The sequence below is a fragment of the Bos indicus genome, chromosome 19 (assembly GCF_029378745.1).
Source record: "Bos indicus isolate NIAB-ARS_2022 breed Sahiwal x Tharparkar chromosome 19, NIAB-ARS_B.indTharparkar_mat_pri_1.0, whole genome shotgun sequence".
Classification (NCBI taxonomy): domain Eukaryota; kingdom Metazoa; phylum Chordata; class Mammalia; order Artiodactyla; family Bovidae; genus Bos; species Bos indicus.
Genome location: NC_091778.1, coordinates 28,664,832 through 28,690,841, shown reverse-complemented (window position 1 = coordinate 28,690,841; position 26,010 = coordinate 28,664,832). Strand labels below are relative to the sequence as shown.

The 26,010-nt window shown below is 50.8% G+C and overlaps 2 protein-coding genes across 13 annotated transcripts in view; both read right to left on the bottom strand.

Annotated features, from left to right (window-relative positions):
* The window catches only part of DNAH2 (dynein axonemal heavy chain 2), a 108,464-nt gene extending 96,140 nt beyond the window's left edge, over positions 1-12,324 (bottom strand). For 10 of the 11 annotated variants that reach the window (XR_011561981.1, XR_011561982.1, XR_011561983.1 and 7 more), the window contains exons 1-4: positions 11,406-12,013; positions 10,462-10,632; positions 5,743-5,804; positions 2,267-2,437 (exon numbers count right to left, since the gene is read on the bottom strand). Coding sequence is in view for 6 of the 11 variants with exons in the window: in XM_070773018.1 (XP_070629119.1) it covers positions 2,267-2,437; positions 5,743-5,804; positions 10,462-10,632; positions 11,406-11,499 (498 nt within the window). In the remaining 5 variants the exon portion in view is untranslated. Of the gene's footprint in view, positions 1-2,266; positions 2,438-5,742; positions 5,805-10,461; positions 10,633-11,405; positions 12,014-12,209 lie in introns of those variants that run through there. The other variant, XM_019982262.2, reaches the window with a different exon arrangement.
* Positions 12,325-18,202: 5,878 nt separating this feature from the next.
* Positions 18,203-24,400, bottom strand: EFNB3 (ephrin B3). 2 transcript variants are annotated; one of them, XM_019982547.2, is made up of 5 exons: positions 23,754-24,396; positions 21,303-21,595; positions 21,046-21,138; positions 20,831-20,935; positions 18,203-20,398 (listed from the first exon to the last, which is right to left on the bottom strand). In XM_019982547.2, the coding sequence occupies exons 1-5, from the start codon at positions 23,873-23,875 to the stop codon at positions 19,989-19,991; spliced, it is 1,023 nt and encodes a 340-aa protein (XP_019838106.1). In that variant the 5' UTR covers positions 23,876-24,396; the 3' UTR covers positions 18,203-19,988. The 2 variants fall into 2 exon arrangements, with proteins under 2 accessions (XP_019838106.1, XP_070629118.1); XM_070773017.1 differs by having other exon boundaries at positions 20,030-20,398; positions 21,068-21,138; positions 23,754-24,400.
* Positions 24,401-26,010: the final 1,610 nt, after the last annotated feature.

The window sequence follows — 26,010 nt, the reverse complement described above, 5'->3', positions numbered from 1 at the left end:
CCTCTTGCCCCAGCTATCTACATTTTTTAAATGGAAAACCTTTGTTTTCCATGTTTCCCAATTCTATTCATGGAATAATCCATCTTTCCCCACAGATTTTAAATGCTACTTTTGTAGAAAATGCTTGCCTATATGTTTCATTTCTTTCTGCTTCTTTCCTGTTGCTTACATAATACATATTCCTGCCCCGGTCTATTTTCAGTTCAGTTCAGTCGCTCAGTCGTGTACGACTCTTTGCAACCCCATGAACCACAGCACGCCAGGCCTCCCTGTCCATCACCAACTGCCATAGTCTACCCAAACCCATGTCCATTGAGTCGGTGATGCCATCCAACCATCTCATCCTCTGTCGTCCCCTTCTCCTCCTGCCCCCAATCCTTCCCAGCATCAGGGTCTTTTCCAATGAGTCAGCTCTTCGCATCAGGTGGCTAAAGTGGAGTTTCAGCTTCAACATCAGTCCTTCCAATGAACACCCAGGACTGATCTTTAGGATGGACTGGTTGGATCTCCTTGCAGTCCAAGGGACTCTCAAGAGTCTTCTCCAACACCACAGTTCAAAAGCAATTCTTCAGTGCTCAGCTTTCGTTATAGTCCAACTCTCACATCCATACATGATTACTGGAAAAACCATAGCCTTGACTAGATGGACCTTTGTTTTAATTGCTCTTATTTATTTATTTTTGGCTGCACTAGGTCTTCATTGCTACATCCAGGCTTTCTCTAGTTGCGGTGAGTGGAGGCTACTCTCCAGTTGCTCAGTGTTCGGGCTTCTTATTTCAGTGGCTTCTCTCATTGCAGATCATGGGCTCTAGGATGCTCACACTTCAGTAGTTGTAGCACTTGGGCTCAGCAGTTACAGCTCATGGGCTCAGGATCTGCGGTTCCCGGGCTCTAGAACACAGGCTCTGTAGTTGTGGCACACGGGCTTAGTTGCCCCAGGTATGTAGAATCTTCCCAGACCAAGGATGGAATCCATGTCCCCTGCATCGGCAGGCAGATTCTTAACCACTGGACCACCAGGCCAGTCCTAATTACTGTAATTTAATAAAAGATTTTCATTCACAGGTCTCCTTCATCACTTTCCTTCTTAATCTTTTTTTTTTTTTTTTTGCTATTTTTCAAGATATACTTTTAAAAATCCTTTACAATACCAATCTAGGGACTGTGGTACTTCGACTGGAGTTGTAATAAAATGGTACATTTAATTGGATGGAATGATCTTCATAATATTAAGATTCCCACTCAGAACAGGATAGGGCTCATCATTTATTTAAATCTTTTTTTTGTAGCCTGCAACAAAGTTGTTTTCCTTCATATACATCCTAAGTTTTTGGCATATTTTTGTTACTTTTCTGAACGAAATTTTTTTGTGTGATGCTTTATAGCCAATTATTGCCAATATACAGGAAAAAGAGATAGCCTATTTTGGGCTTTGCTTAATAAGGAAGCTTTATAAATTGTGTCATTGTGCAGGACCATGCTACTCTTCATTATCACTTCAATTTTTGTATGTGGACCAATAAAAGCCAAGCAATAGCCTTTTTCTTTTCCAAAATTTTATTTCCCCAAATTTCAAACATACGGGAACACTAAAAGCATTTTACAATAATAACCTGTACACCCGCCGCCCATATTCTACCACTAACTTTACTATACATTTGTCTTTTAACTGTTTTCCTACCTGTGGTTTACCTTTCACTAACGTATCCTCCCCACTGTTGAAATAGTTACCTATCTAACTCATGAAAGCCTTTAATAGTTCCCTCTGGAATAAAGCCAAATTCTTTAGCATAACATTCAAGGACCTTCAGAGGCAGACACCAACCCACCTTTTTAGTATCATTTCCCCCAACTCCTTGTTTCTTTGCACATAAAGTGTTCTTTACCTGGATGCTCTTACTCATCCTCGATGAAATCCTACTTACCCTTCATCCCAAACTCAAATATCTCCTCCATCACCAGGCCTTGCCAGCATTCCAGGGGCTACATTAGTTGCTCCCATAAGACTCTTATAAAGCTTCGTCCAGGCATCATAATATATTGTAAATATTTTTTATATGTCTGTCTTCCCCACTAGACCATGAGATCATCAAAAGCAAAACCCTGCCTCACTTCTCTCTGTATTCTGCTGCCTAGCAGGATGTCCCACACACTGTGAGGCTCAACAGACCTTGGGCAGGAGAGATTAGATACAGATGACTGGGGTCTGCGGAACCCGCAGCCCCCTGGGGAGAACACCTTGGGGTCTGGATGGTGGAGTACGCACCTGCACAGGCATTCCCAGGTCTAGCTTCAGCCCCATACAAGGGTCGATGAAGATGGTGAGGATGGGTTCCGAAGGGTCCTGGGCAAAGTGTTCCAGAACAGTGCTGTGCTCCTCTGTCCATGTGGCGTCCGCCAGTCCTGTCAGTACAGCCCGGGACAGGAAGAGGGGCTTCTGCAGAATGAGAGCAGAGGGCCAGAGCAGGCGCAGCTGTCAGTGTAGGTCACTTCTCCCTTCCACTGCCATGTGTGGGAGTCATGGGGAGTGAGAGCAGGTTCGGAAGAAAAAGCTGAGGACCAACTGACTGATAGGTTTCAGAAGAAACAAGACAATAAGATCCTCTTCCCTCTATGAGTAAAAATAGAATGGATCATAGAGGAAGACCAAGGGATAGCATCTTTCTGAAATATTTCATTTATGCCTGTGGTTGTAAAAATGTCTTATCAAACAACTTTCAACCTCACAGTAAAACTAAATTAAGGGAACATGTAGGATATTAGCCTCAGTCAAGAAATTAGGGGCAAGAGGATGACAAGCTGGAAAAAGAATAAAGGTAGAAGAGCAATTTTTCCATGATGTGGCCTCCACAGAATACTGGAATAAGTTTGCTACACTGGGCAAAAGTCAACTGGCCCAGCAGCTAGAAAAAAAGAAAAAGGGAAGGGAAAAGACAAAACTGGAAAACAACAAAGGACAAATCAATTGGATGGAAAATAAGTCATGACTGGTGGCTAGAAAAAAACATAGCATTTTTAGAACAGTATTAAATAAATTAAGAAAACTACAGGATATGAAGACCTAGCTCAGTGAACTGGAGAAGTCACTCTGTCCTCCCAGTACTCCGAGAAGATGAAAAGCAATCCCTTTTGCTTACAGTTTCCAGGTCAAGAAAATTTAACCACTGATCCAAAATCTTTCATATATAAAGACACGCATAAAAGAACTTTCCTGGTGGTCCAGTGACTAAGACTCTGTGATCTCAGTGCAGGGGGCCAGAGTTCAATCCCTAGTCAGGGAACTAGATCCCACATGGCGCAACGCAAGATCCCAAGTGCCACAACTGAGACCTGGCACAGCAAAATAAGTAAATAAATAAATTTTTAAAAAAATTTACAATAGCTAGGACATGGAAGCAACCTAGATGTCCACTGGCAGACGAATGGATAAGAAAGCTGTGGTACATATACACAATGGAATATTACTCAGCCATTTAAAAGAATGTATTTGAATCAGTTCTAATGAGGTGGATGAAACTGGAACCTATTATACAGAGTGAAGTAAGCCAGAAAGAAAAACACCAATACAGTATACTAACACATATATATGGAATTTAGAAAGATGGTAACGATGACCCTTATGCAAGACAGAAAAAGAGACACAGATATAAAGAACAGACTTTTGGATTCTGGGGGAGAAGGCGAGGGTGGGATGATTTGAGAGAATAGCATTGGAACATGTATATTACCATATGTGAAACAGATCACCAGTCCAAGTTTGATGCATGAAACAGGGCACTCAAAGCCAGTGCACTGGGACAACCCTGAGGGATGGGATGGGGAGGGAGATGGGAGGGGGGTTCAGGATGCGGGACACATGTACACCCATGGCTGATTCATGTCAATGTATGGGAAAAAACCACTACAATATTGTAAAGTAATTACCCTCCAACTAAAATTAATTATTTTTTTAAAAAGACATGTATGAAGACCCAGTGAAAAGAACACTAAGGATATGAACAAACATTTCATACTATTGAAAAAAGAGAGAGAAAAAAAATGAAAATGTGGAAAAATATTCAATTTCACTTATATTAAAGAAATAAAAATAAACACAGCAAAAGTATATCATGTATTGCCTATAATTATTTAAAAAAAAAAACAACCTGCTAAACTGCTAACACCCAGGCTTGGAAAGGGTTTGTTGCTAGTATGAGGGCAAAAAATGCAGTCTTTCTGAACAATAGTTTGGCATTATGTATTAAAGGTGTTACAAATGTCCTTTACTCTTTGATTCAGGAACTCCATATCCAGGAATCTAATTTTAGCAAATATTAAGTATTTCAAAATATGTTAGTTTTATTTATAAAATTCATCACAGTACTATTAAAGCAAAAAAAAAATCATAAATGGAAAAATGTCCAAGAGTAAGGATTTAACTATGGTACATATACCTTATCAAGCACTGAGTGAACATTTAAAACGGTGCTTACAGGGAATTCCCTGGCAATCCAATGGTTAGGGGGCGTCCCAGGTGGCATTAGTGGTAAAGAACCCACCTGCCAATGTGGGCTTGATCCTTGGGTGGGGAAGATCCTCTGGAGGAGGACATGGCAACCCACTCCAGTATTCTTGCCTGGAGAATCCCATGGACAAAGGAGCTTGGCAGGCTACAGTCCATAGGGTCACAGAGTCGGACAGGACTGAAGTGATGTAGCAGACACGCCAGTGGTTAGGACTCCACGTTTTCACTTCCCCAGGACCAGGTTCAATCTCTGGTCGAGAACTAAGATCCCACAAACCTCGAGGCACAGCCCAAAAAAAGAGGCGTCTTGTGATTTATGTATTTCTGATAAAAAATAACAGCATCCCCAATTTTTTTTAAGGTCCTTTTTTAAGGAGCTTAGTTCCCCTTACATTGGGAGCACAGAGTCTTAACCACTGTAATTCCAGGGAAATCCTCTGTATTCTTTTTTAAGAATGTAACAACATGAAGAATGATAAAATGTTTTGTGAAAAAGCCTAATTTAAAAAGTATAATGTGTAGTATAGTTAAGATTGTTAGAAAACAAAATAACTCTCAAATCTACAGAAAGAAAGGACATATACCCAATTATTAATATTGAATGTGTTTAGTCATAACTTCATTTTCCCTTTCTTTGTTTTAGCTTTCTATCCCTTCCAGTTTTTTTCTTTAATGAGTAGTTGTTATTTTGCTCTCCCTTTCTAGAAAGTTCAAGGTCACTATTCTTCTAATCCAGGTTAGAAGTTGTCCCCAGGCTCTGATGCAGCTTGAAAATAAAGGTATACAGGTCATGGAGTGTCAATTTCTGAAAGTATTTCAAGTGGCTTCTGTAAACTTTTCAGCCAAAGGAGAGCACCAAAGGACAGGAAGAAAGAGGATGTCTTAGAAATTAGGACAGTGTCTGCCAGCTTGTTCAACATGTCCAGATTTCACCCATTCGACAGATAAAGCTTGTCACATTTTGACCCAAGATGGAGAGACGAGGAAGGGCCTGCTAAAAGTCCTGTTCCCTCCTGAAAGCTCTCTTCTTCTGGAGGAGTAGGGGGCATGGATAACTCTGCCCTTTACTCAGTGTACTGGATTTGCAGTGAGCAGGCTACCAGTTTCTGCTGGTAGAAAGAAAAGGTATCAAGTGAGAGACTGAAGAAGAGAATTCCTCAAACACCATTCTGCAACTGATCCTTTGAATCACCAATCGCTGGTGAGGAATACTTGTTTCAACAACAACCCAAACTTACCACATCTACCTCACGCTCCTCTAATTCTTCTTTCTGTATTTCAGGTTGCTCCAATACTGGCTCTGGGGAAAAAATTCAAAAATGAAAGCATTCCTTTAAAAATTAAATATAGAGTCACCATCAGTCAGTTCAGTTCAGTTTAGTCGCTCAGTCGTGTCTGACTCTTTTCGACCATATGATCCAGTAATTCTAGGTATACCCAACAGAACTGGAAGCAGGCACTCAAACAGATATTTGTATGCCCATGTTCACAGCACTGCTATTCACAACAGCCAAAAAGCAGAAACAACCCAAGCGTCCACCAAAGATGAATGGATAAACAAATTGCAGTGGAATATTAATCAGCCAAAAAAAAGAATGAGGGTCTGCTACAATATGACAATGTGGATGAAAATGTAACATTAAGTGAAAGAAGCCAGTCACAAAAAACAGTATATTGTATGATTCCACTTATATAAAATGTCCACAACAGGCAAATTCAAAGACACAGAAAGTAACAGATTAATGGTTACCAGGATCTGGGAGGAAAGGGGAATGGGGAGTGACTGCTAAGAGGCTAAGCTCTCACGCAACGGAGAAGTAAAGATACAGTGGCCACCGGGTGCCAGTTTCTCAAGTTATCTGAAGTGGCTTTTGGTGAAGGGGTTAAAATGCTCTAAAATTAGGGACTTCCCTGGTGGTCCAGTGGTTAAGACTCCCAATGCAGGGGGCCCCCACTGGATCCCTAGTTGGGGAAATAGATCCCACGTGCTATAACTAGAGTTCCCACGCAGTAACTAAAGATCTCGAATGCTGAAACTAAGACTTGATGCAGACAAATAAATAAATAATTTTTTTTAATGTTCTAAAATTAGATAGTGGAGATGGTTGCATAGGCTGGTGAATACAGCAAAAATCACTGAATTATATACTTTAAAAGTATGAATTTAAAAAAATATTGATTGATTGATTGATACATGTATTTAGTCTGCATTAGGTCTTAGTTGTGGCGCTTGCCTGGCAGCATATGGGACCTTAGCTCTCCAACCAGGGGTCAAACCCATGTCCCCTGCATTGGAAGGTGGTCTCTTAACTACTGGACCACCAGGGAAGTCCCAAACACATGAACTTTATAGTACGTGGATTATATCTTAATTTTCTTTTAAAAAGCTGGCAGGGGTGCAGAGGGAGGCAGGGGAATGAAGGCAGTCAGTCTTAAGGTTATTCTAGCCACTCAGTTTCCGGCCTGCCATTCTTCCCCTAGCCTCTTCCCACATGGAGAAGTTGAGACCCTCAGAAATTGGCCCCTTTCCAAGCACCCCCACCCCCACTCTGGATGCCATAACAGTCAAGGGGGTGTTTCTCTCCCTCAAGATCTGTTTTTCACACAGAAGCCTGGGGCAAAACAGGTGGGTTTCCCATCTCCTGTGGGCTGAAAGGTGGAAGGAAAGGATGGGATGGAACCACAAGACTTTGGGGAACAGGACACTCAGAGAACAGGACACTCAGACTTCCAGAAAGAAAACCTAAGAGGGGAGTAAGGCACAGAGGTCGAGGAAGAAAATCATGAGAAAGATGGAACAGCTGACTCTAGGAGCTCAGGAGTGAGAGGGATGAGTGACTGAGACAGCCAAGGCCCTTCGAGAAAGCCAAGGGCGTCCAAGGTTCCAGACGGGAACAAGGCAGAGAGAACGAGACTTAGACCATCTCAAGAGTAAACAGGTTTCCTCTTCTATAGTACAATTTATATAAAGTCTAAACCACGCAATGTGATACTAATATGTGATGGTCATGGATACATGCAGTAAAAATTTAAAAAACAAGCTTGAGAATGACAAACATCAACTCAGGATAGCGGTGACCTTTGGAGAAGGAGAGAAGGGCTTGCAGGGCAGGGGGACAGAGGGATTCATTTGTTGCTATCGTGATTAATTTACACATTGGGTAATGGGTACATGGGTGTTCATAATGTTCTCTACGCTTTTTCTTATTTGCCTGAAATACAGGTCTACAATCCCTTGTCCAAAACTCTTCAGTTCAGTTCAGTTCAGTCGCTCAGTCGTGTCTGACTCTGCGACCCCATGAATCACAGCATGCCAGGCCTCCCTGTCCATCACCAACTCCCGGAGTTCACTCAAACTCACGTCCATCGAGTCGGTGATGCCATCCAACCATCTCATCCAAAACTCTTAGTGTCACATATATCTCAGCATTTAGACTTGTAATATAGTATGGTATATGAGACCCCCACCCACCTCCTGGGGGCTCTAGAGCAGCACTCCACTTTCCATGTTAGTATTCCTGCAGTAAAACATGGAAAATGTATACTAAGTGGCTTAAATAGACTATAAATACCTCAAGTCAGTTTAGGTTATATTTTACCACCAAATAAGTTTGGATGCCAAACTCGGGGCGGGGGGGTGGACTTTTATTTCTCAGGGCTTTTTAAAATTACAGATATGAGATCATGAATCTGTACTTCTCCTTCTTTTCTTAGTGGAAATGGCTATCAATTAGAACTTCAAAAGGGTGTGTGCCCTTTAAGCCACCATTCTTCAACAGGAAGTGTTTAGGCCTGGTCTTAGTCTGTTCCAGGCTACTATAACAAAATATCAGTTTGTTGTTGTCGCTGTTCAGTCACTAAGTCATATCCAACTCTTTGGGACCCCACGAACTGTAGCCCAAGAGGTACCTCTGTCCTCCTCTATCTCTGGGAATTTGCTCAAATTCATGTCCACTGAGTTGGTGATGCTATCTAACCATCTCATCCTCTGTCACCCCCTTCTCCTTTTGCCTTCAATCTTTCCCAGCATCAGGGTCTCTTCCAGTGAGTCAGCTCTTCGCATCAGGTAGCCAAAGTACTGGAGCTTCAGCTTCAGCATCAGTCCTTCCAATGAATATTCAGGGTTGATTTCCTTTTAGGATTGTCTGGTTTACAACCTCCTTACAATCCAAGGGACTTCTCAAGAGCCTTTTCCAGCACCAAATTCAAAATCATCAATTCTTCCGCATTCAGCCTTCTTTATGGCCCAACTCTCACACCCGTACATAACTACTGGAAAAACCATAGCTTTGACTATATGAACCTTTGTCAAAGTGATGCCTTTGCTTTTTAATACACTGTCTAGGTTTGTCATAGCTTTTCTTCCAAGGAGCATCTTTTAATTTCATGGCGGCAGTCACTGTCTGCAGTGATTTTGGAGGGCAAGAAAACAAAGTTTGTCACTGCTTCCCCTTTCCCCCCTTACTTCTAAGCAGCAGACATTTATTTCTCAAAGTTCTGGAGGCTGAGGTCTTGAGTTCAGGGTGCCAGAAAGGCTGTGTGAGGGCCCTCTTCTGGGTCGCAGACCTCTCTATGTATCCTCACATGGTGGAAGTGAACACGGACTCTCTCCGGGTTGTTTCTTATAAGGCATGAATCCCACTTATGACAGTTCCCTCATGATTTAAGCACCACCCAAAGGCCCCACCTAGTAACACCATCATATTGGGCATTAAAATTATAATATATGAATTTGGGCAGGGAGACACACAAACATTCAGACCATAGTAGGCCCCCTCTGCCTCCAGTAGGACAAGCTTCAATTCCTCCCAACTCCAAAGACTGCAAGAATTAATATTCATTTCAGGGCTGCCTTGGAGACCCAAGTCTTCTCTGAACCTCTATCAAGTGTCAGCTAGAAAGCAATCAAACAATTAAAAGGCTTGGAGCTAAAGAGATCCTTGGTGTTTGGGGTTAATGCTTTCATTTAGAAGTTCCTTCCATTCCCATCCCAGGGGATTCTCCAAATTGAACCTCACTGCCTTCCTTCTTTCCTCCTGCTGCTTCTGGTACCCAGCTTCTAGAAGCCAGTCCCACTTTAAACAGCTTTTAAGAACTCAAGAGAAAAAAAAACTGTACACTTCTAATGTCTAGATCCCAGGGCAAGGCTCTTTGTACCCTGGACCTTTCTCCCACACCCACGGCTAATCTCTCACCTTTTACTATTAAAAGTAGATTCTATTTCTCTCCATCTTGACAGGCTGCTAGGAGTATAGGAAACCCCAGGTAGAAGGGCAGGGCTATCTGTAGCTCAGTCATAGCTACACTGGCCAGCGCTCTAAGGCTCAGCCCAACGACAGCACCTTTCAACCCTAATGGCCTCAGCTCACCCACCATAGAGGAATCCCCCCAAATCAAAGCCACAATAGGCAGACTCTTTAAACTCTTTTCTTCCTCAATCTAGACGTCAGGCTTCTTTTCCTGTGGCCTTGAACCGGAAGACCCTTAGTCTACCAAGACCCTGCCAAACTGAGGGCGGAGACACAACAACCTTAAACAGATGGGAGAAAGATTCAGTCGGGCTTAGGATTCAAAGGATGGCAAGGCAGGCTGAGTCTCCATGGTGATGGGCTTAATGAGAGGAAACCACTATTTGTTTTGCCACCCAGGGTGAAAAAGGAAGAGATCAAACCCTCTTCACTGGCGTAGAAGCAACCAGGAACACTTGAAATAAGAAGGAAGAGGCTAGAAGATTTGTTGGTGAGCTCTGGGTGCACTGGGGAGAAATTTTAAGACTGAAAGAACAAGTATAAGGCTGGCCAGGAGGGAAAACCCCAAACAAGGGACCTAGCAGTGGCCTGAAATTCAGCTAAACTCCTTTCTTCTTACCCAGAAGAAACAGAACCTGCTCCCTGGCCCTAAAACTCTCTTCAAATACAAACATTCTGCCTCCACGTCTCTCTCCAGCAAGTACCCACCAGGCTCCTCCTTGACGGTCTCCGGCTCCGCCTGGACCTCGCTGCTGGCCGGCAAGGTGATCTCCTCGACCTGTGCATCCAGAGTAGACTGGGCAGCTCGCCGGCGGGCACTTCCCCGGCTAGTCACTTTCCGCTTTTTGTCAGCTTTGCTGGACATCGCGAAGGCAAAACCTGCAGATACACGGACGCTGGGGGGTCCACAACCAGCTCTATCCCCAAACCTCAGTCCTTTCCCTAGGATATCCCCACTTTCTTCAGGGCCTTGGGTTAAAAATCAAAATCAGTCCCTCAAGACATTAGGAATAAATGGAAGTGGACTCTGTATGTCCACTGCAGGGGGCATCGGTTCCATCCCTAGTTGGGGAACTAAGATCCCGGCTGCCCCGAGGCATGGCCAAGAAATAAAAATGATAAAAATGATGGTATGGCAGACACCCACTAATGAGGATGTAGGAACCCCTATCTCTGCCCAGAGGTGTGAGAACATAGATAATTAAGAAAAGATCTACCAGCTGAGGTGTGGCTGCACACACCCTCAATCACTCAGGGCCATGGTGAGTGAGCGAGGGCCCAGGGAAGGGAAGACTGTCCTCAGGTTCCTTTTTTCCACACTCTCTGTCACTGTGTCAAGTCACTAAGCAACCAAGATGATTTTCCTATGTATCTCCTTTCCTCCCAAGTTCCCCGCTGGAAGGAGGGGGGAAAATGTCCCTCCTACCACTGTGACCTCCTTAAACAAGGAAAAATCAGTAATTGAAATGTGTCTCTTTAGCTTTCCATTCCTGAGTGATAGGAACCCTGTTCTGAGTGTTCTAAAAGGTCTCTTAGCCTAGCTGGCTGAGTTACTCTGTGCTGACCAATTAATGAAGACTAATATCACTCAATTTCAGATGCCCTGAAAACAGACTGGAAAAATGAAGGACAAAAGTCATTCAACACTGAACTTGGAATTGTGTCTGGGGGAGGAAGAAACGGGGTGATGAGGAAGGCCCCAGGAACGTCTCTCTCAGAAAAGTGGGATGGTGGGAAGCAGGGCATCTCTGGCAGGCACCCAGGGCAATGTCTGACGGCTGGGCAGTCCCTCTTCACTCAGCTCCAGTCTGACAGCCAGCCACCTGTGGCTTTTCTTCCTCCTCCCCACAGGATGCCACAGGCATTGATCGTTATGAGTCTCAGACTTGAAGGATTTGTACTTTGCTCCAAGGAAAATCTTTCTATTAGGCCAACACATCAACTGAACCAACTACTGCGGTGCGGCTTCTGCCACCGGTCTCCAGAGAAGCGTCAGGCTGTGCTTCCCTGCCAGCGGCGGGAGCTTCAGGAACATTCCGCCGGCCAGGCTGGGAGCCCCCTCCCCTAGGGGCTCACCCCCGGATCCACACCGTGGCCTAAGGAGGCGCTATCTACTAGACTCGCTCTATTTCTCAGGAAATAAGTCAGGGTCCGGCCCCCTCCTCCAACCACCAGTGGCTACCAGTGGGCAAACCTCCCCTCAAAGGCGCTTCCTCCCACAACTGTCACAACTGTCTCCGCTTCCTCATCTCAACTCCAGTTGGCCCTTCTTCTCCTCCGCCAACTGCCCCTTCCTCTCCCCTCCCCCACAACTGCCCCTTCCTCTCCCCTCCCCCACAACTGCCCCTTCTTCCTCGTCCCCCCACAACTCTCCCTCGCACCCCCTCCCCACTTCCTCTTCTCCCCATAGCTTCGCTCTCTTCCTCTCCCCGCTTCCCGCTGCCCCCAACACACACCTCACGATGCCGACCCTCTCCTCCCTAGACCGACCGACCGGTCACTCTAGCTAAGAAGTTGCCCCGCGTGACTTTCTCCGGCAGGCGCCCGCACGCGTCGCCTCGGCAACCCTGGGCGTGGGGCGGGGAGGGAGTGGCGGGGGCCCGAGCCTGCGGAACCAGCCTCCTCTGCGCAGGCGCAGAGAAACCTCGGTCCGCGGCTGCTGGTACGGCTTCGTCCGCGTAACCCAGGCGGGGACCCGGGGCAAGAAGGCTAGGGGGCAAGGGAAAGCCGCTAAATCTGGCAAGCTGGAGGGAAGGGGGCTGGTCTGGGAATGGGCTGGACGAACTGGAGCTGGAAACAACCCTTGGAAACAACTGAAAAGGCTGGGGGAACCCCAAGCGCCCGACCCCGCGCCCGGGTCTGCGGGCTCCATCCCGGGCGAGTCCAGCAGATGGCGTCCGAGGTCCCGCCTGCGAGATTCACACGCGCTCTAGAAGGAGCTCCAGGATTTCGAGGCAGCCGTGGCTGCAGCTGAGTCCGGGGGAAAAACCGGGGCTGGAGCACCCCTGCCCTCCCGCTCGATCCCCCTTCTTAGTTCGGACTGGGGTCTAGGATCGCCGGGCAGCGCGGGGCGGGGGAGGGAAGGAAGAACGGAACTGGAATTTTTGGAATCTGAGGATTGACTTTAGAAAGCGTCGCTCGTTTTGGGGGAGACAGGAGGCGGGGACTCTCTGGGGAAGGTGACCGGGCCGGGGAGGGGCTCGGCTCTCCATAAGAACAAAGGCTGAGTCCTGGGGAATCGGGAGGAGAGGAGTGTGAGAGGAGGGGCAGACCGCGGCCGATGCTAGGGGGCGCTGCAGGCCTGTTCTGCCAGAAGAGGCGCCTGGAAGACTGAGCTGTACCTGGGGCGGTAGAAGCTTTAGGGAGGGCTGGGAGATGGAGGGAGGAAGCGAGTCAGGGGGATGGGAAGGCACCCTCCCCGCTTCCATCAATAGTGCCTAATTAAGACAAAGCCAGCAGCGAGCCCACTGATTACATTTCCATGAGGAGCTAAATTGATGACAATTTCTTTGCTGGATGAGGAGCGAAGCTGGCACCTCAGTTCCCCTTTTTCCTGGTTGATGTTCACACCTGACGGGTCTCATTATGCCAGTATTCTGGCAGGAGAGGAGTGGCAGCCCCTGGTACTCCTGAAGGGTCTGTGGATTAATACACACCCGGACCCAGCTCTGACCTCACCATCCTGCCTACCCCTTGGCATGCCCCCCCCATTATCTTCAAAGTGGGTGTCTGGGCTCCCGCTCAGCCCACACTCATGTTGCTGAGGGCAAGGATTGAAGGAGAGGGGGATCCTGCCACACCCCACAACCAGCTGCACAGCAAGCAGGGCTACCCTGCTAACCAGTTCGGCAGTGGGTGGCAGAGAGGTGACGTGATTGGTCAGATCCCCCAGAGAGAAGTCCCAAAGGAGTGACGATTTGAGGGGAGGCATAAGATGGGGAGACTTATAAGCAGGGCTCATGGCTCCCTCAGGGAAAGAAATGTTGTGTAGACCCCATTTCTTTTCTGACACCCCCCCCCCCACAACCTTGGCTGTGCCTAGGGATCCCAGCCCCCTACATTATGCTAAACAGGTAATCAAACATCTCGCTTTGCTAATTACTCCTCAATCCGATTAAACACTACTGAAGCTCATCAACAGAGGTGGAGGTAGGGGAAGGGCTGAAGGGGGGGCAATCACATCTGTGATGGGGGTCTTGTGCCCAGGGGCTCTAGGAGACAGCTGAGAAACAGCCAGGGTAGCAAGACTCAATACCTGGCAGAGGAAACGGGCAGAAGAGTTGTACCACACTGCTTCAGGGTTTCCCTCCTCCCAGAACCTTCGTTACCCTCAGAAGCCAGGCATCCGGCCATTCCCACAACTCCACACACACACACACCCCTGTCCCAGCTTTAATAAGTCCTGTTCTCTCACTGTCAATATTTGATTTCTCAGAGCCATCTCCACGGAGAGAGGGGGCTCTTCCCCTGGAGCTCCCCTACCTTGGCCCTTTTTTGCCCACCCCAGGCTCTTTGTGCCCCCAACCTTCTCTGAACTAGCTGATTTAATGAAATGATATTAAAGTCTTAAGCAACTCCAAAAGAATGGTTGTTATGGTGAAGGGAGTGGGCAGGACGCCTGGGTCCCTGAGGGGAGCAAGGGCTGAGGAGGAGGGAGAGGGAGCCAGAGGCTAAGGTCTGGAGGCCCCAGTCCCCAAAGGGGAGCAGCAGATTTAGGGTAAGCTGGGGGCTGGCCCTCTGGATGATGGTAGGAAGCAGAGGATAAGGGCTGGGGGCTAGAACAAGGTGGGTAGTGGGAGGACATTTCCGGGGTCCAGGTCTCAGCCTGCTGTCCAGGGCATCATCAGGGATGGAGAAGCCAGCTGGGAGCACAAAGCCTCTGTGCCAGCAGCCTCCCTGCTGACTGCCCTGGGCCGGTCCCGTGAGAACCAAAACAAGATTCCTCTTCAACCCTGACTCATCCCTCCTCCCCTCCCCCATCCCACCCCTCAACAGACCCCCACAGGTGATTTGTAGCTGACGCCCTCTCGGTGGTAGGTGGTCGCAGCCAGGAGGGAGTCTGTTCCATGACAGGAGTAGCTGAGAGTTTCCAGGAGAAGAGAGAACAGAGGCCAAGAGATGGGGAGCCAAGCACCACCCCCATCTCCCCCCATCCATCCCATCTCACTCCCCTGGGGACCCTGGCCCAGCCCCAGTCCCCTTGGGGTGGTGGGAATGCAAGGACATTTGGCTGAGCTGATTGATGAGGGAGGAGGCAGCCACTGGGCACTGAGGCTGCTGTTTGCTGAGCACACAGCTTCCTCCCCACTCACCAGCTGCCGCTCCCCCCCACAGGCTGCTCGATCTACCCACCCCACCACCACCACCACCAGCCACTGGGATTGGAGGGAACCCATGCCTGAGTTTTTGATGGCAACTGAAGGAAATGGGAGAGCCAGACCACAAAGGGCTTTGATCCTACTGGGACCCAGGGACTTGGTCCCCTCAAAATTCCCTTCAGTATTCCACCTTCCCTGCTACCTTTTAAACATCTCCCCAGTGCTAAGTTTTCCCTCCCATTTAGTCTGCATCCTTTTCCCTACCCCCACCCAACTTCAACCCATCTCAGCCAACCCCCAGCCTCCAAACCAGCCTGCCACATCTCTCCCAGCCTGCCTACAGATCTTGAAACGACTCTCTGGGGAAGGGGATGCCCCATGTTCATGATTCCCTTTAGAAAGCTCCATTTTTTCATTCTAACTAAATTTCCAGTTGTGGTGTCAATCATCCTCCATCAGAAATTCCCACTGCAACCCTTTGCTCTATTCTCCTTTTCTTAAAACCCTCAACACTGACCACATACACAAACATAAACACCTCAACTTAATTTACATCCTGCTTCTGTTTGGAAGGATAGAAAGTCTGAGCTTCCATCTGCAGCAGAGCCCCCAAGGCAGCCTCCATCCTATGCTGGGTGAGGGCTTTACCTTCTGTGGTCCCCAGCTCTCTCAGATCCTTTACTTCCACTCTGCCTGCCTGCTCTGAACTCTGTCCCAGCAGCCCAAAATCTCAGGGCATCATCCCTGCCCTCCCAGAGTATAAACTTTAGTTGAGGAAAACACAACTCACACCTGCACAAGAAACAAAGGGGCAACACAGAAGACCAAGTTAGATCAGCTTCCTAATCGTGGATTCTTCTTAGTCATTCGCTGCCCTGCAGGCTGAGGCTGGGGAAGGACAGGACACGTCTAGAACATGTGTGTGGCTGTGATGTATTCCTCGCTGTTCCCAAGCCCGCCTAGATTTCCCCTCTGTGCTTCGCACTTTCTGTTCCCTCTTTCTGCTCTGCCCTTCCCATAGTGTCTGCCTTCCTTAGGTGCATGCTAAGTTGCTTCAGTTGTGTCAGACTCTTTGCGACACTATGGACTGTAGCCCACCAGGCTCCTCTGTCCATGGGATTCTCCAGGCATGAACACTGGACTGGGTTGCCATGCCCTCTTCCAGGGGATCTTCCTGACCCAGGGATCAAACCCACACCTCCTGGATCTCCTGCATTGGCAGACAGGTTCTTTGCCACTAGCGCCACCTGGGAAGCCTGCCTGCCTTCCTTACTCCTCATTATTAAAGGTCTTGAGCAAATGTCCCTCTTCAGAGAGACCCTCCTAACCTGAAGCATCTCCCTGATATCCTCCACCCTCTGCATCCGCTTGCTGTTTTGTTTATATCACTTATCACTACCAGAAATTTTATTATGTTTTCCCACCAAAATGTGAACTTTATGAAAGCAGAGACTTTGCCTTATTCACCTCATACTATTAGTGCCTGAAATAGTACCTGGAACCAAGTAGACATTTAATATGATGCTGAGCGAATGAATGGATAAATGAATGTTTTCTGCCCCTCTTCTTTCTGTTATAGCTGATATCCTGGGAGTGTGTTTGTGTATTTGTACCTAGAAGGCAAATGGGATGGCGTGTGTTGTTCTGTATGAAGTCACCTGAGCTTTCAAATATCAATAGCTCAAAAGATACACAAGTCACCACACATGTGGAAGGCTGTAGGTCTTGTGTTGTCAGTGTAGGGAGAGGGAAAGTCCATAGATGCCAGTGCTCTGAGGGGGTGTATCCCAGGGTAGTGCAGGGACTGCAGAATGCGCTGTTCCTCTCCCCAGCTGTGCATCTGTCCCCAGGTGTCTTCCTGTCTCTCAGCATGTTGTGATGTCTCGGCTGCTTTGGTGAGATGTTTGTCTGTCACGGAGACTGTTTATCCCCACTGCTCTCCCTCTCTTCTCTCTACCTGTTCCTCTGGATATATGTGTAGGGGGAGTCTTCCTTGGCTCTCTTGCCCCCTCTCACACACAGCCCTGCCCCAGTCATGGACCCCTCCCTCGTTTGCTGGGCCCTGTTGCTGGGCTCTGGGTTGCCATAGTGACGGTTGCCAAGTCCCTGAGGCTGATAGCCAGCGATGGGGCTGTCGGCTCCATCCACGCGGGAGGCTGAGGGGGGCTTCCCATTGTGTGGAGAAGGGGATGTTGCCATGACAACCAACCCCCACTAAGGGGCAGGGACCAGCCCTTCCACACCAGCCTCCAGCCTCCCCACCTCAGGCAAGCTCCAGTGCAGGCTTAGAAGGCAGGAGTAAATTCCAGACAACCCAGCACCTGGCCTTCCAGTTTTCAACTTCCCTCCTATAGCACCTGCACCTCTTGGGACCCAGGCATCTTGCTCAAACAGGGGGAGGGACAGGGGTCTCACCGGATAGAGGCGGGCCAGGAGGACCCCTTGACCTCCAGGCAGATGGGAGACAGTGGGAGGGGACCTAAAGTCAGGGAGGGGCGGGTAGGGCAGAGGTTGTGACCCCTGTCGACTGGCTCCAGCGATGCTCCTGACGGCTGCTTTTGTGATTGGAGAATGGAGTTGAGTCTAGGGGGCTGGGCATCCAAGTTTTATGGGGAGAAGAGCCTGGGTTAGTACACAGGGAGCCAGGGGATAGATAGCTTGATGCCTGGGTCCCTGAGTCTTCTGGACATACAAGTGCCTTGGGTCAGGGTAGGAGAGTATAGACTGAACACGTGAACATGTTTTTCTACTTTGTTTCTGAGACTTGCCTTGAGTCTGGTACTTTGGTTTAACAACAGATACTTAGGTTTTCCCCCATGTGTGAAATTATATGCAGACATCCCCAATAGCATGATGTATTGGTAACTCCCACTCCCACCTGGGTTTTTCTCTCCCTCCATTGGAAGTGGCTGCCTTCCTCAGCCTTCTCACTCACCGCCTTACCCATCCCATCCCCTTCCCTCAGCAGATCATGCATTATCCACCTCAGTGATCCCACCCAACCCTCTCCCTACTCCTTGGTTTCATGCAATCCAACCTTCAACTGGAAAGTCATTCTAACCACCAGTACCCCATTCCAATTCATGTCCAAACATTTTCCAGCCTTCTTGTCAACTTTTCAAGTTTTTTATTTTTTTTCTTTTTTTTTTTTTGGTTTTTGTTGTTCAAATTTCCCTTTTACAGTAAAACTATTGAGGTGATGGCCATATACCGCCACCTCCCCCATGGCAATATCAACTTCCTGTTCCCTGGAAGGAGTGATTAGAAAAATCAGGAAGGAGCTGGGAACTACAGCACCAGAGAGATGACCTCTGGTGGACAAAGCAACCATTTGGCTGGTGATTGAGGTGGCCGATGTGGTGCTCAAGGGCAGCTCTGATCTAATGGAAATGAGCTGGGAGGAAACTGAGGCAACATCCAATTGTGCACTAGAGGGCTGGAAGAGGTTATCAGCTGGTCACTATGAAAAGAGTGGCTGTTGCTAAGGACCACCATCAGTTAGACCAGTCAGTAGGCCACCATTTTGGTCACTAAGAAGGGAGCTGTGTTGAGTTTGAAGGGAGTAGGATAGGGAGGATATGATGAACAACACAGCCATCTGGGTTACTGGGGACAACACATGGGTTCTTGGGGTCACCCTGTTGGGTAACAGGGACTATATTGGAATATGGAAAGGGAAAAACAAGACAAATTGAGCCTGCCACAGCAGATGGCAGTCACCTTAGCTGTCGTAAAAGCAGCACAGAGAACAGGGGAAGGGGGATCCTGGCACGAGCCACTGAATACTAGGAAGACCCTCCTCAGTCCACTTGATCTTCTTTAGAGTTAAGTTCCAGCTTCCTCCTGAAATGGGAATTTCTTCCTGCCCCCCCACCCCTTCTCCACAGAGTATGAACCATCCACCTCCCCCCACCCCCCAGACTAAGCCACTTCCGGTTCCAGCCAGACCACTTCCTATTTCAGAAGTGCTACTTCCTGTCCTGGATGAAGGCACTTCCAGTTCCTGCTGCACTGCTTCTGCCACTTCCCAGGCCACTTCTGTCCAGGCCTGGTCACTTCTTGTCTGGAGCAAGTCACTTCCTGTCCCAAGTGGCCCATTCAGCATCAGACCAAGTCCATAAGTGTCCCGACCGGCTCATAGCTTGCTATTGGCCACTGGACAAAACAGCATATTTCTTCTCATGGTAGCTGTCTTGACCCAACCACCCCAAATGGCTGGAGTAAGTATGTAGAGGCCTGGGGCAGGGCAGAGGAGGAGTCCTGCTGCCCATGCCCTGAGCTGGGGTGGAATGCCAGAGCCTTCCCCATAAGGCCCCCATTTTTGGCAGACTAAGGGGAGTGGTTGGTAAGAGAAGTCAGAAGAGGGAGCTGAGGGGAGAAATGCTTTGATGCCCCGACCCTGGAGATGAGAGGGGCACAGGATAAGAAGCCAAGAGGGTAAGTAAAAGGAGATACAGGGAGGAGGATGCTAGGGAAGAGGAACAGACCTAGAGACAGAGGAGAGAGAAAGAAAATAAAAGAGAGGGAGAAGAGAAAAACAGTGAGAGGCAGAAAGAGGAGAAGTACCAACCAAAAGACAGACTGTTCCCACCCCTAGCTCTCAGTGGGTGAGGGGAACAAGGATATCTGGGTCATGATTAGAGGAGGAGGCTGAGTCTCTGCCCCCTCCCCAGGGGAACAGGACCCAGAAACACAGAGACAGAAGGGTACACACAGCCAACCAGAGGGCAGGCGATAGTTGGGTGGATGTCTCAGGGAATCCTAAAAGTGGAGGAGAGGCAAGAGCCAGGAGGAGCAGAGGAGCTGATGGGGCAAAGGGGGCCAAGGAGATGCTAGAGGTGTCCCTCAAACCATGAATTAAACTGGAGAAGCACCCCACAAAGGGCTGGATCCAGGAGAGCCAGGTTGGAGGAGCCCTCATACCTTATAGTAGATGTTTGGGGGGCTCTGGGGGGGCCCATCCTGCACGATGTACACAGGATGCCCATAGTCACCACTCACCTTCTCATAGTGGGGACAGAAGGGGGGGTCTGCAGTCCCACCACCCCGCAGAGCTATGCCTAGCTCCCCAGGCTCAGTCTCTCTAGGTCCCATCCCACCTCCACCCCCCAGGCCCAGGGACCCTCCCCTCCCGAAGGAGCCAGGACCAGGGTGGCGACTCTCCGAAGGCTTGGCCCGCCGTCTCCGCCAACACATGGCACCCCCAGCCCCTGCCACGCCCAGCAAGAGCAGCGCCAGCCCCCCTGCTGCCCCGGCCACTGCGGGCATGCTGGGAGGGGGCAGGGGGCCTTCAGCACCCCGGGAGGTTGCATTGCTGGTGGGGTCACCTGGCAGGGAAGGGGTGAAGGAGGAAAGAGGGGGAGGGGCTGAAGGAGCCACCTGGGCATCTGGACACCCAGCTTTGGGGGTTCCCATGGGCTTCCCCAGTAGTGCTCAGGCCCTTTGGAGACCCTAAGCCCTTCCCCTCCCCGCCAAGCCCCATTCCAAATCCAGGTGTGTCCAGCCCTTCAACCCATGCCAGGCAGTCCTCCCCCCTTCTCTGACAGCGCTGATTGAAGCACTGACTTGGCTAATTAGTTCTAATTGAGTCTTTTCCTCATTTGGCTTCCATTCCTGTCCCACCCTCCCATCCTCTCTTCTCCTCTTTCCTGTATCATTGCCCCCAAAACTGCAGAGGGAGGGAGAAGGTGGCGGCAGGGCAGCTAGGGTCCGAGAGCAGAGGAGGAGGGAAGGCAGGAGGCTGGACCCCTGGTTCCTACCTGCAGTGCTCTCTTTCCCGGGCTCCAGGCTGTGGGCCGCCCCTCGGTCTCTTTCCATGGGCATTTCAGACACAGGCTTTCGGGGGGCAGCCCCTCCTCGGGGACCTGGAGATGGGGAAGACCTGAGAGAGGGGCTGAGACAGCAGCCCCCTGACCATGAAGATACTGCCCCAGCCTCCTTCAGCCCTTAGCAGGTGTGCCCCAGCCCCGCTCACTTTGTCCCACTCGGAGAAGCACCTTCATGCCTCTGGTGAGGCACACACCTCCCTGCAAGCTCTCCAGGCCTTCCCGGGTTCCATCCGACGTGGCTGGAAAAGAACCAGAGGGAGAATTTGGTGCTCAGAGCTACCGCTATTCCATCTCCACTCCTGGCCCCAACACCATCCGAGGTGGCTCCAAGGGTCCCTTCCCTTATCTGCCCTCAATCCCAGGGGTACCTTCCCACTAGACCCCGCCCTCTGCCCAGCAGTACCAATTATGTAGTAATCGTGGTGTGAGCGGAACTCGTGGCCCCAGAGATTAGGGCTATACTCCTGGAACTTGATGGTGAAGCGGAGATCCAGATCTGGCCGGTCACAAGTGAGGAGGAGGTTTGGGGCAGGGGGTGCCTCACAACGCCGGCCCTGGGCACCCCCTACCAGGTACAGCTTGTAGAACTCATAATTAGGAGAGGAGTGGGGACCCGGCGGCCGGGCCCGGGGGCAGAGCAGATCTAGCCGGTCCCCGATCTGAGGGTAGAGCACGTAACCACCCTCTGCCTGGAACCTGTGGGGAGGAAGGCGAGGTGGACAAAGATGAGAGGTGTCAGAGGTCTGGTCCCTGAGCTTTGCCTTCATCACTCCTCACTCCTGCAGGACAGCCTTTGTCTGAGTGGGGAGTCTGTTCTGACAGTGTGGGCACTAAGGGCTCTGGAAGCTCACGTTGGGGAAGCAGCAGGAGGCCCAGCTCAGAGGTCTCCTGCCCCTTGGTGTGCCCAAATGCACTCTTCAGCCCGCCCTCACCACATGCACACTGCCATCTCTCGCTCCATCACCAGCCCTGTTGCCATGGCAACAGGATGCCAGTTACCAAGGAGCTGGCCTCTCTGGAACCACACAGCCCACCCTCCCAGGTGATTTCACTATTCCATGGCAGTCAACGATGGGGGCAGAGCCTCCCCTCCCCCAGGCCACCACTGAATTTCAGGGATTTCAAGGCAGAGGGGGCAGAATGGGAGGAGGGTGTGGAGGGTGATCCAGTGACCCCAAGTTGGCCAGGCAATGTGACAGAAGGCAAACCTGGCAATGGCCCTAAATGGGGCTAATGGGAACCAGGGTCTGTGGGCCAGCTGCCCCAGACTTTACCCTGTTCAGCACCCATCTTCCCCCAGGTCCCGCACCTCCTAGGGAAAGTGACCTATTGCTTTGGAATGGAAAGAGCTGACTATTCTACCCACAGCTGACACAAGCCCATGTCTCCCTTGGCCCCAGTGGCCACTAGCCTAACCTGCCAACAACTGCGGCCCCTCCCTGTGCATGAACGGCAGAGAGGGTCTCCGAACTTGGTCACAGGGGACTGCTGCTGGTATCTTCCCAGACTCCCTCCCATCCAACATCCCAAAGATCCCCCAGAACACTCTAACTCCCTTTTCTCAACTCTATCAGAATAAGCCTAAATTATATCCTCACTCTGCAGTTGATACTCCAGCTGCATGTGGGAGCTGGTGGGTAGGAGACTGGGAGAGGAAAAGATATTTGAGATTAGACCCCAAGAGAAAGGGGAGGGAGGCGGCCAGGCCAGGGAAATGTGACAGAGGCCAAAGAACAATCACCCTTGTTCTCCTTTAATGAGCTTATAATGTGTTCAAATACCTTACCTCTAATCTTCATAAAGGCTGTAAGGACTGAGGATACAAACTTGGAAAGGTTAAATGACTTGCCCAAGGCCACACGGCTGAAAGCCACAGAGCTAGGATTAAGACTTAGAAGGTTGTGAGCTCCAAAGCAGGACCTCTTCCCATGGCCTCACACAGCCTCCCCGGGTAAGTAGGAAGTTTTCAAGACCCAGAACTCTTTTGCTCATGGGGAATGGGATCTGCATGGAGTCAAGGGACCTGGAGGACCTCCCAAGGGTTCTGTCCTACTCTGTGTGGCTTGAAGTTTCATCTGATCCCTGGCCTTTCTTCAGAGCAAAGGAAGTATGCCATGGGACAGAGGTCTAATGGAAGAGGTTGCAGCAGAGATGGGGGAAGGGGCAACTGAGTCCCCAAGACTCCAGATGCAAGAGAGAACATGGGGGCTTTAAGGGGTTCCAGACTTCTTCCAGTGAGAAATCCCCAAGCCAGGAAGGGCGTAAAATCTTCTGCTTGGGAAATTGTTCCACCAAGGGCTCACCTACCCTCTGTGGGCACAAGTGGGGAGACGGATGAGTGAAGAAGAGTCAAATGGGCATGGGTGAGTTGTCCCTGAAACCCCAACCTGAGCCCCTCCCCTCGCATCTCCACCACTGAGTCTCTTCTGGGGAAGGAGGCACCCCCCTTTCCTCTCAGCGCCTCAGCAGCACCTACTCAGCTGCTCTCCTGAGAGCTGACATTAACCAGGCTCCCTCTAAGCCCAGCCCCTGACACCACTCAAGTCTCCCACAAACCCAAATAACCGCTCCCTGGCCCTCTGGGTTACCCAGGAACTTTCAAATCCTTGCCCCTTGGGGGTCTCTCAAACTCTTGACACATGGCTATCACCACCCACATCCAGCTCTGTGTGCCACTCTCGAATCTGGCTCCCAAGATCACCTCTGTCTGGTTACCCATCAGCTCACATCCACACACCAGCACCCTCCCTCCAAGCCTCCTCCCAGCTCAGAGAACCCAGCCCCTCAAAGTCCCCAAAGCTTCCAAGCTTCCTGCCTAGGAGGTGTGGGGTCTCCCCAGCCCGGGGCCGCTCACCTCTTGTTTGCCGAATTCCAGTAGACAGGCTCCAGGCTGAGCCCAGACACCAGCCCCAAAACCTCGAGCAGCAGCAGGGTCCCGACTTGCACGCCCCCCGGCCCAGAATGGGGGGCCCCCATGACCCCGCCAAGGCCTGGGGGGCGGGGCACCAACTCCCCCAAAGTCGCTCACCCCCGGGGGGTGACTGCCTTGGCCGCCCGGGCTATTCTGCCCGGGCCACCCGGGTGGCAGATGCCCCCGGCTCCCACGCGGACCCGCTTCCTGCTCCGCCTGTGCCCCCGCTCCGGAGCTCTCAGCCCACAGGAGCCCTTCCAGGGGCGGTCTGCAGGCGCCCTATGCCCCCGGCCCACGCGCCGGCACCCCGGGATCGGCGAGCGGGCCTAAGTAGGGGACTGGGGGAGCCGGGGGCCGGGCGGGGGCGGCATGGGGCGCCAGGGGAGGGAGCGGGGAAAGGGGCGCCGAGCCGGAGCCCCAGCCTCGCTGGGATTGAGGGCAGCGGGCTAAGGGAGGAAACCAGTCCCGAGCCCAGGAGGGGGGAGTTAAAGGAGAGGCGGGGAGGGGGAGAGGATGGCGGAGGGAAAAACCGGAGCTGGAGCCCGAGTCGGAGCTGGCGGCAAGATCGCAGCCCACGTCCCCCACCCCTCTCACCTCGCGCACCTCCCGCCCGCCCAGCTGTCTCAACCCCGCGCCCCGCCTTGCTCCCCTGCGCGGTCTCTCACGCCCCCTTTGTCTTTGCGACTCTCGGTCTCTGGCTTAGTTTCTGCCCACCTCCCCTCCTGCCCTGGGATCGCCGGGACGGCTGGAATCTTCCGCTCTCTCAAATCCAGAAAGGCTCTCTCGCCCTCTACATCCCGAGGAACCCAGCCCCTTTCCCTCCCGCAGCCGCCTCCTCCCCCATCCCAAAACAACACCGCTGCTCTTGGGAGGTCTGGAGAGCATAATAATAACCTTGAAGGCTCCGCACTTTACGGGAGCGAGGGGAGCGAGGAGAGTGGTTCGACTAGACTACCTGTGAGGTGGGGAGGGGCAGAGCTGAAGGATCCCCATTGCAGTGATGAAGAAACTGAGGCTCGGGGAGGCCCTGTGACTTGCCCAAGGTCACACCGAGAATCTGGGATGAAGCTGAAACCAAACCCAGCCTGCCGAACTCCCAGTCCTTGGGGTTCCTTGTCACAGCCTCCCCGACCCTTTACTGCTACCTGGGCGTTGATGAAAGGCAAGAGATTAGGGGGTAAACGCGGGCCCTTCTTAGATGGTTGTGGGGAGAAACGGGTCTGGAGAGGAAAGGCAAAACCTACAACCCCAAACCCGCGTTCAGCCGGAAGGGCTGTTTCCAATTATCCTGGGGGAAGGGAGGAGGCTTTGCCTTTTTGGGTGTAAGAGCCCCGGCTTTCAGCACCTCTGGGCAGAGGTGACATTCCTCACTCCTCTCCAGTCGTCGTCACAGGCGTCCCGTTCTCCCCTCAGACTGGGAGTCCACAATCAAACCCTCTGCTGACAGTCTCTCTTCAGAGACCTCTTCTCGGTGTCTGGCAAGGTGTGTGTGGAGGGGAAGCGGGGAGCCACTGCTTGAAACAACACCCCCCCCCCCCCAAACCAAGACAGAGCAGATAAATGGAGAAACCAGACAAGTGACAGCTGCTGAATGACTCGCCCTTGCCGTGCTTCTAACGCGAATACAGAACGTGACGTTTGTGGTTTTCGGCACCTTTACTCTTTCATGTGTGCCCTTGACTCTGGCTACTCAGTCACCTGCCTCTCGGGGAGTCCAGGCGAGGGGAGGCGGTCCTCTGGCTTTCCTTCCCCCAGAGCTGACTAACGGTCCCTCAGCTGCCGAATGATGGTAAATAGTGTCGTGCGAGAGCGCGCGGGTGTCTCGTCTGTCACCGTCTGCACAGTCTAACACAGTCACACCCAACAGTCTGACACACAGCTCCTGCCACTCCTGCTCAGCCACACTCACCGTGACCCCTGTCGCCCCCACCTTGGGAGTGGGATTTCAAACAGGTTTCCCCCCTTCAGTTTACCAAGTTGCCTAGCAACCCGCCAGTCAATGGCACGAAGCCCCACCCCCCACTGGCTTGACTTCACACGAAGCTTCGCAGCCCCATTGGTTCCCGCCTAGTCCCACCTCTCAACCCTGGTTTCAGGAATATTACGCCAGTCCCCGCTGCTGGACTCTGGAGCCCACTGGTAACCCTCCCAGCCTCATCTCCATCATCTGCCTCCCCAAAGAGACACAAAGATTCTAGTA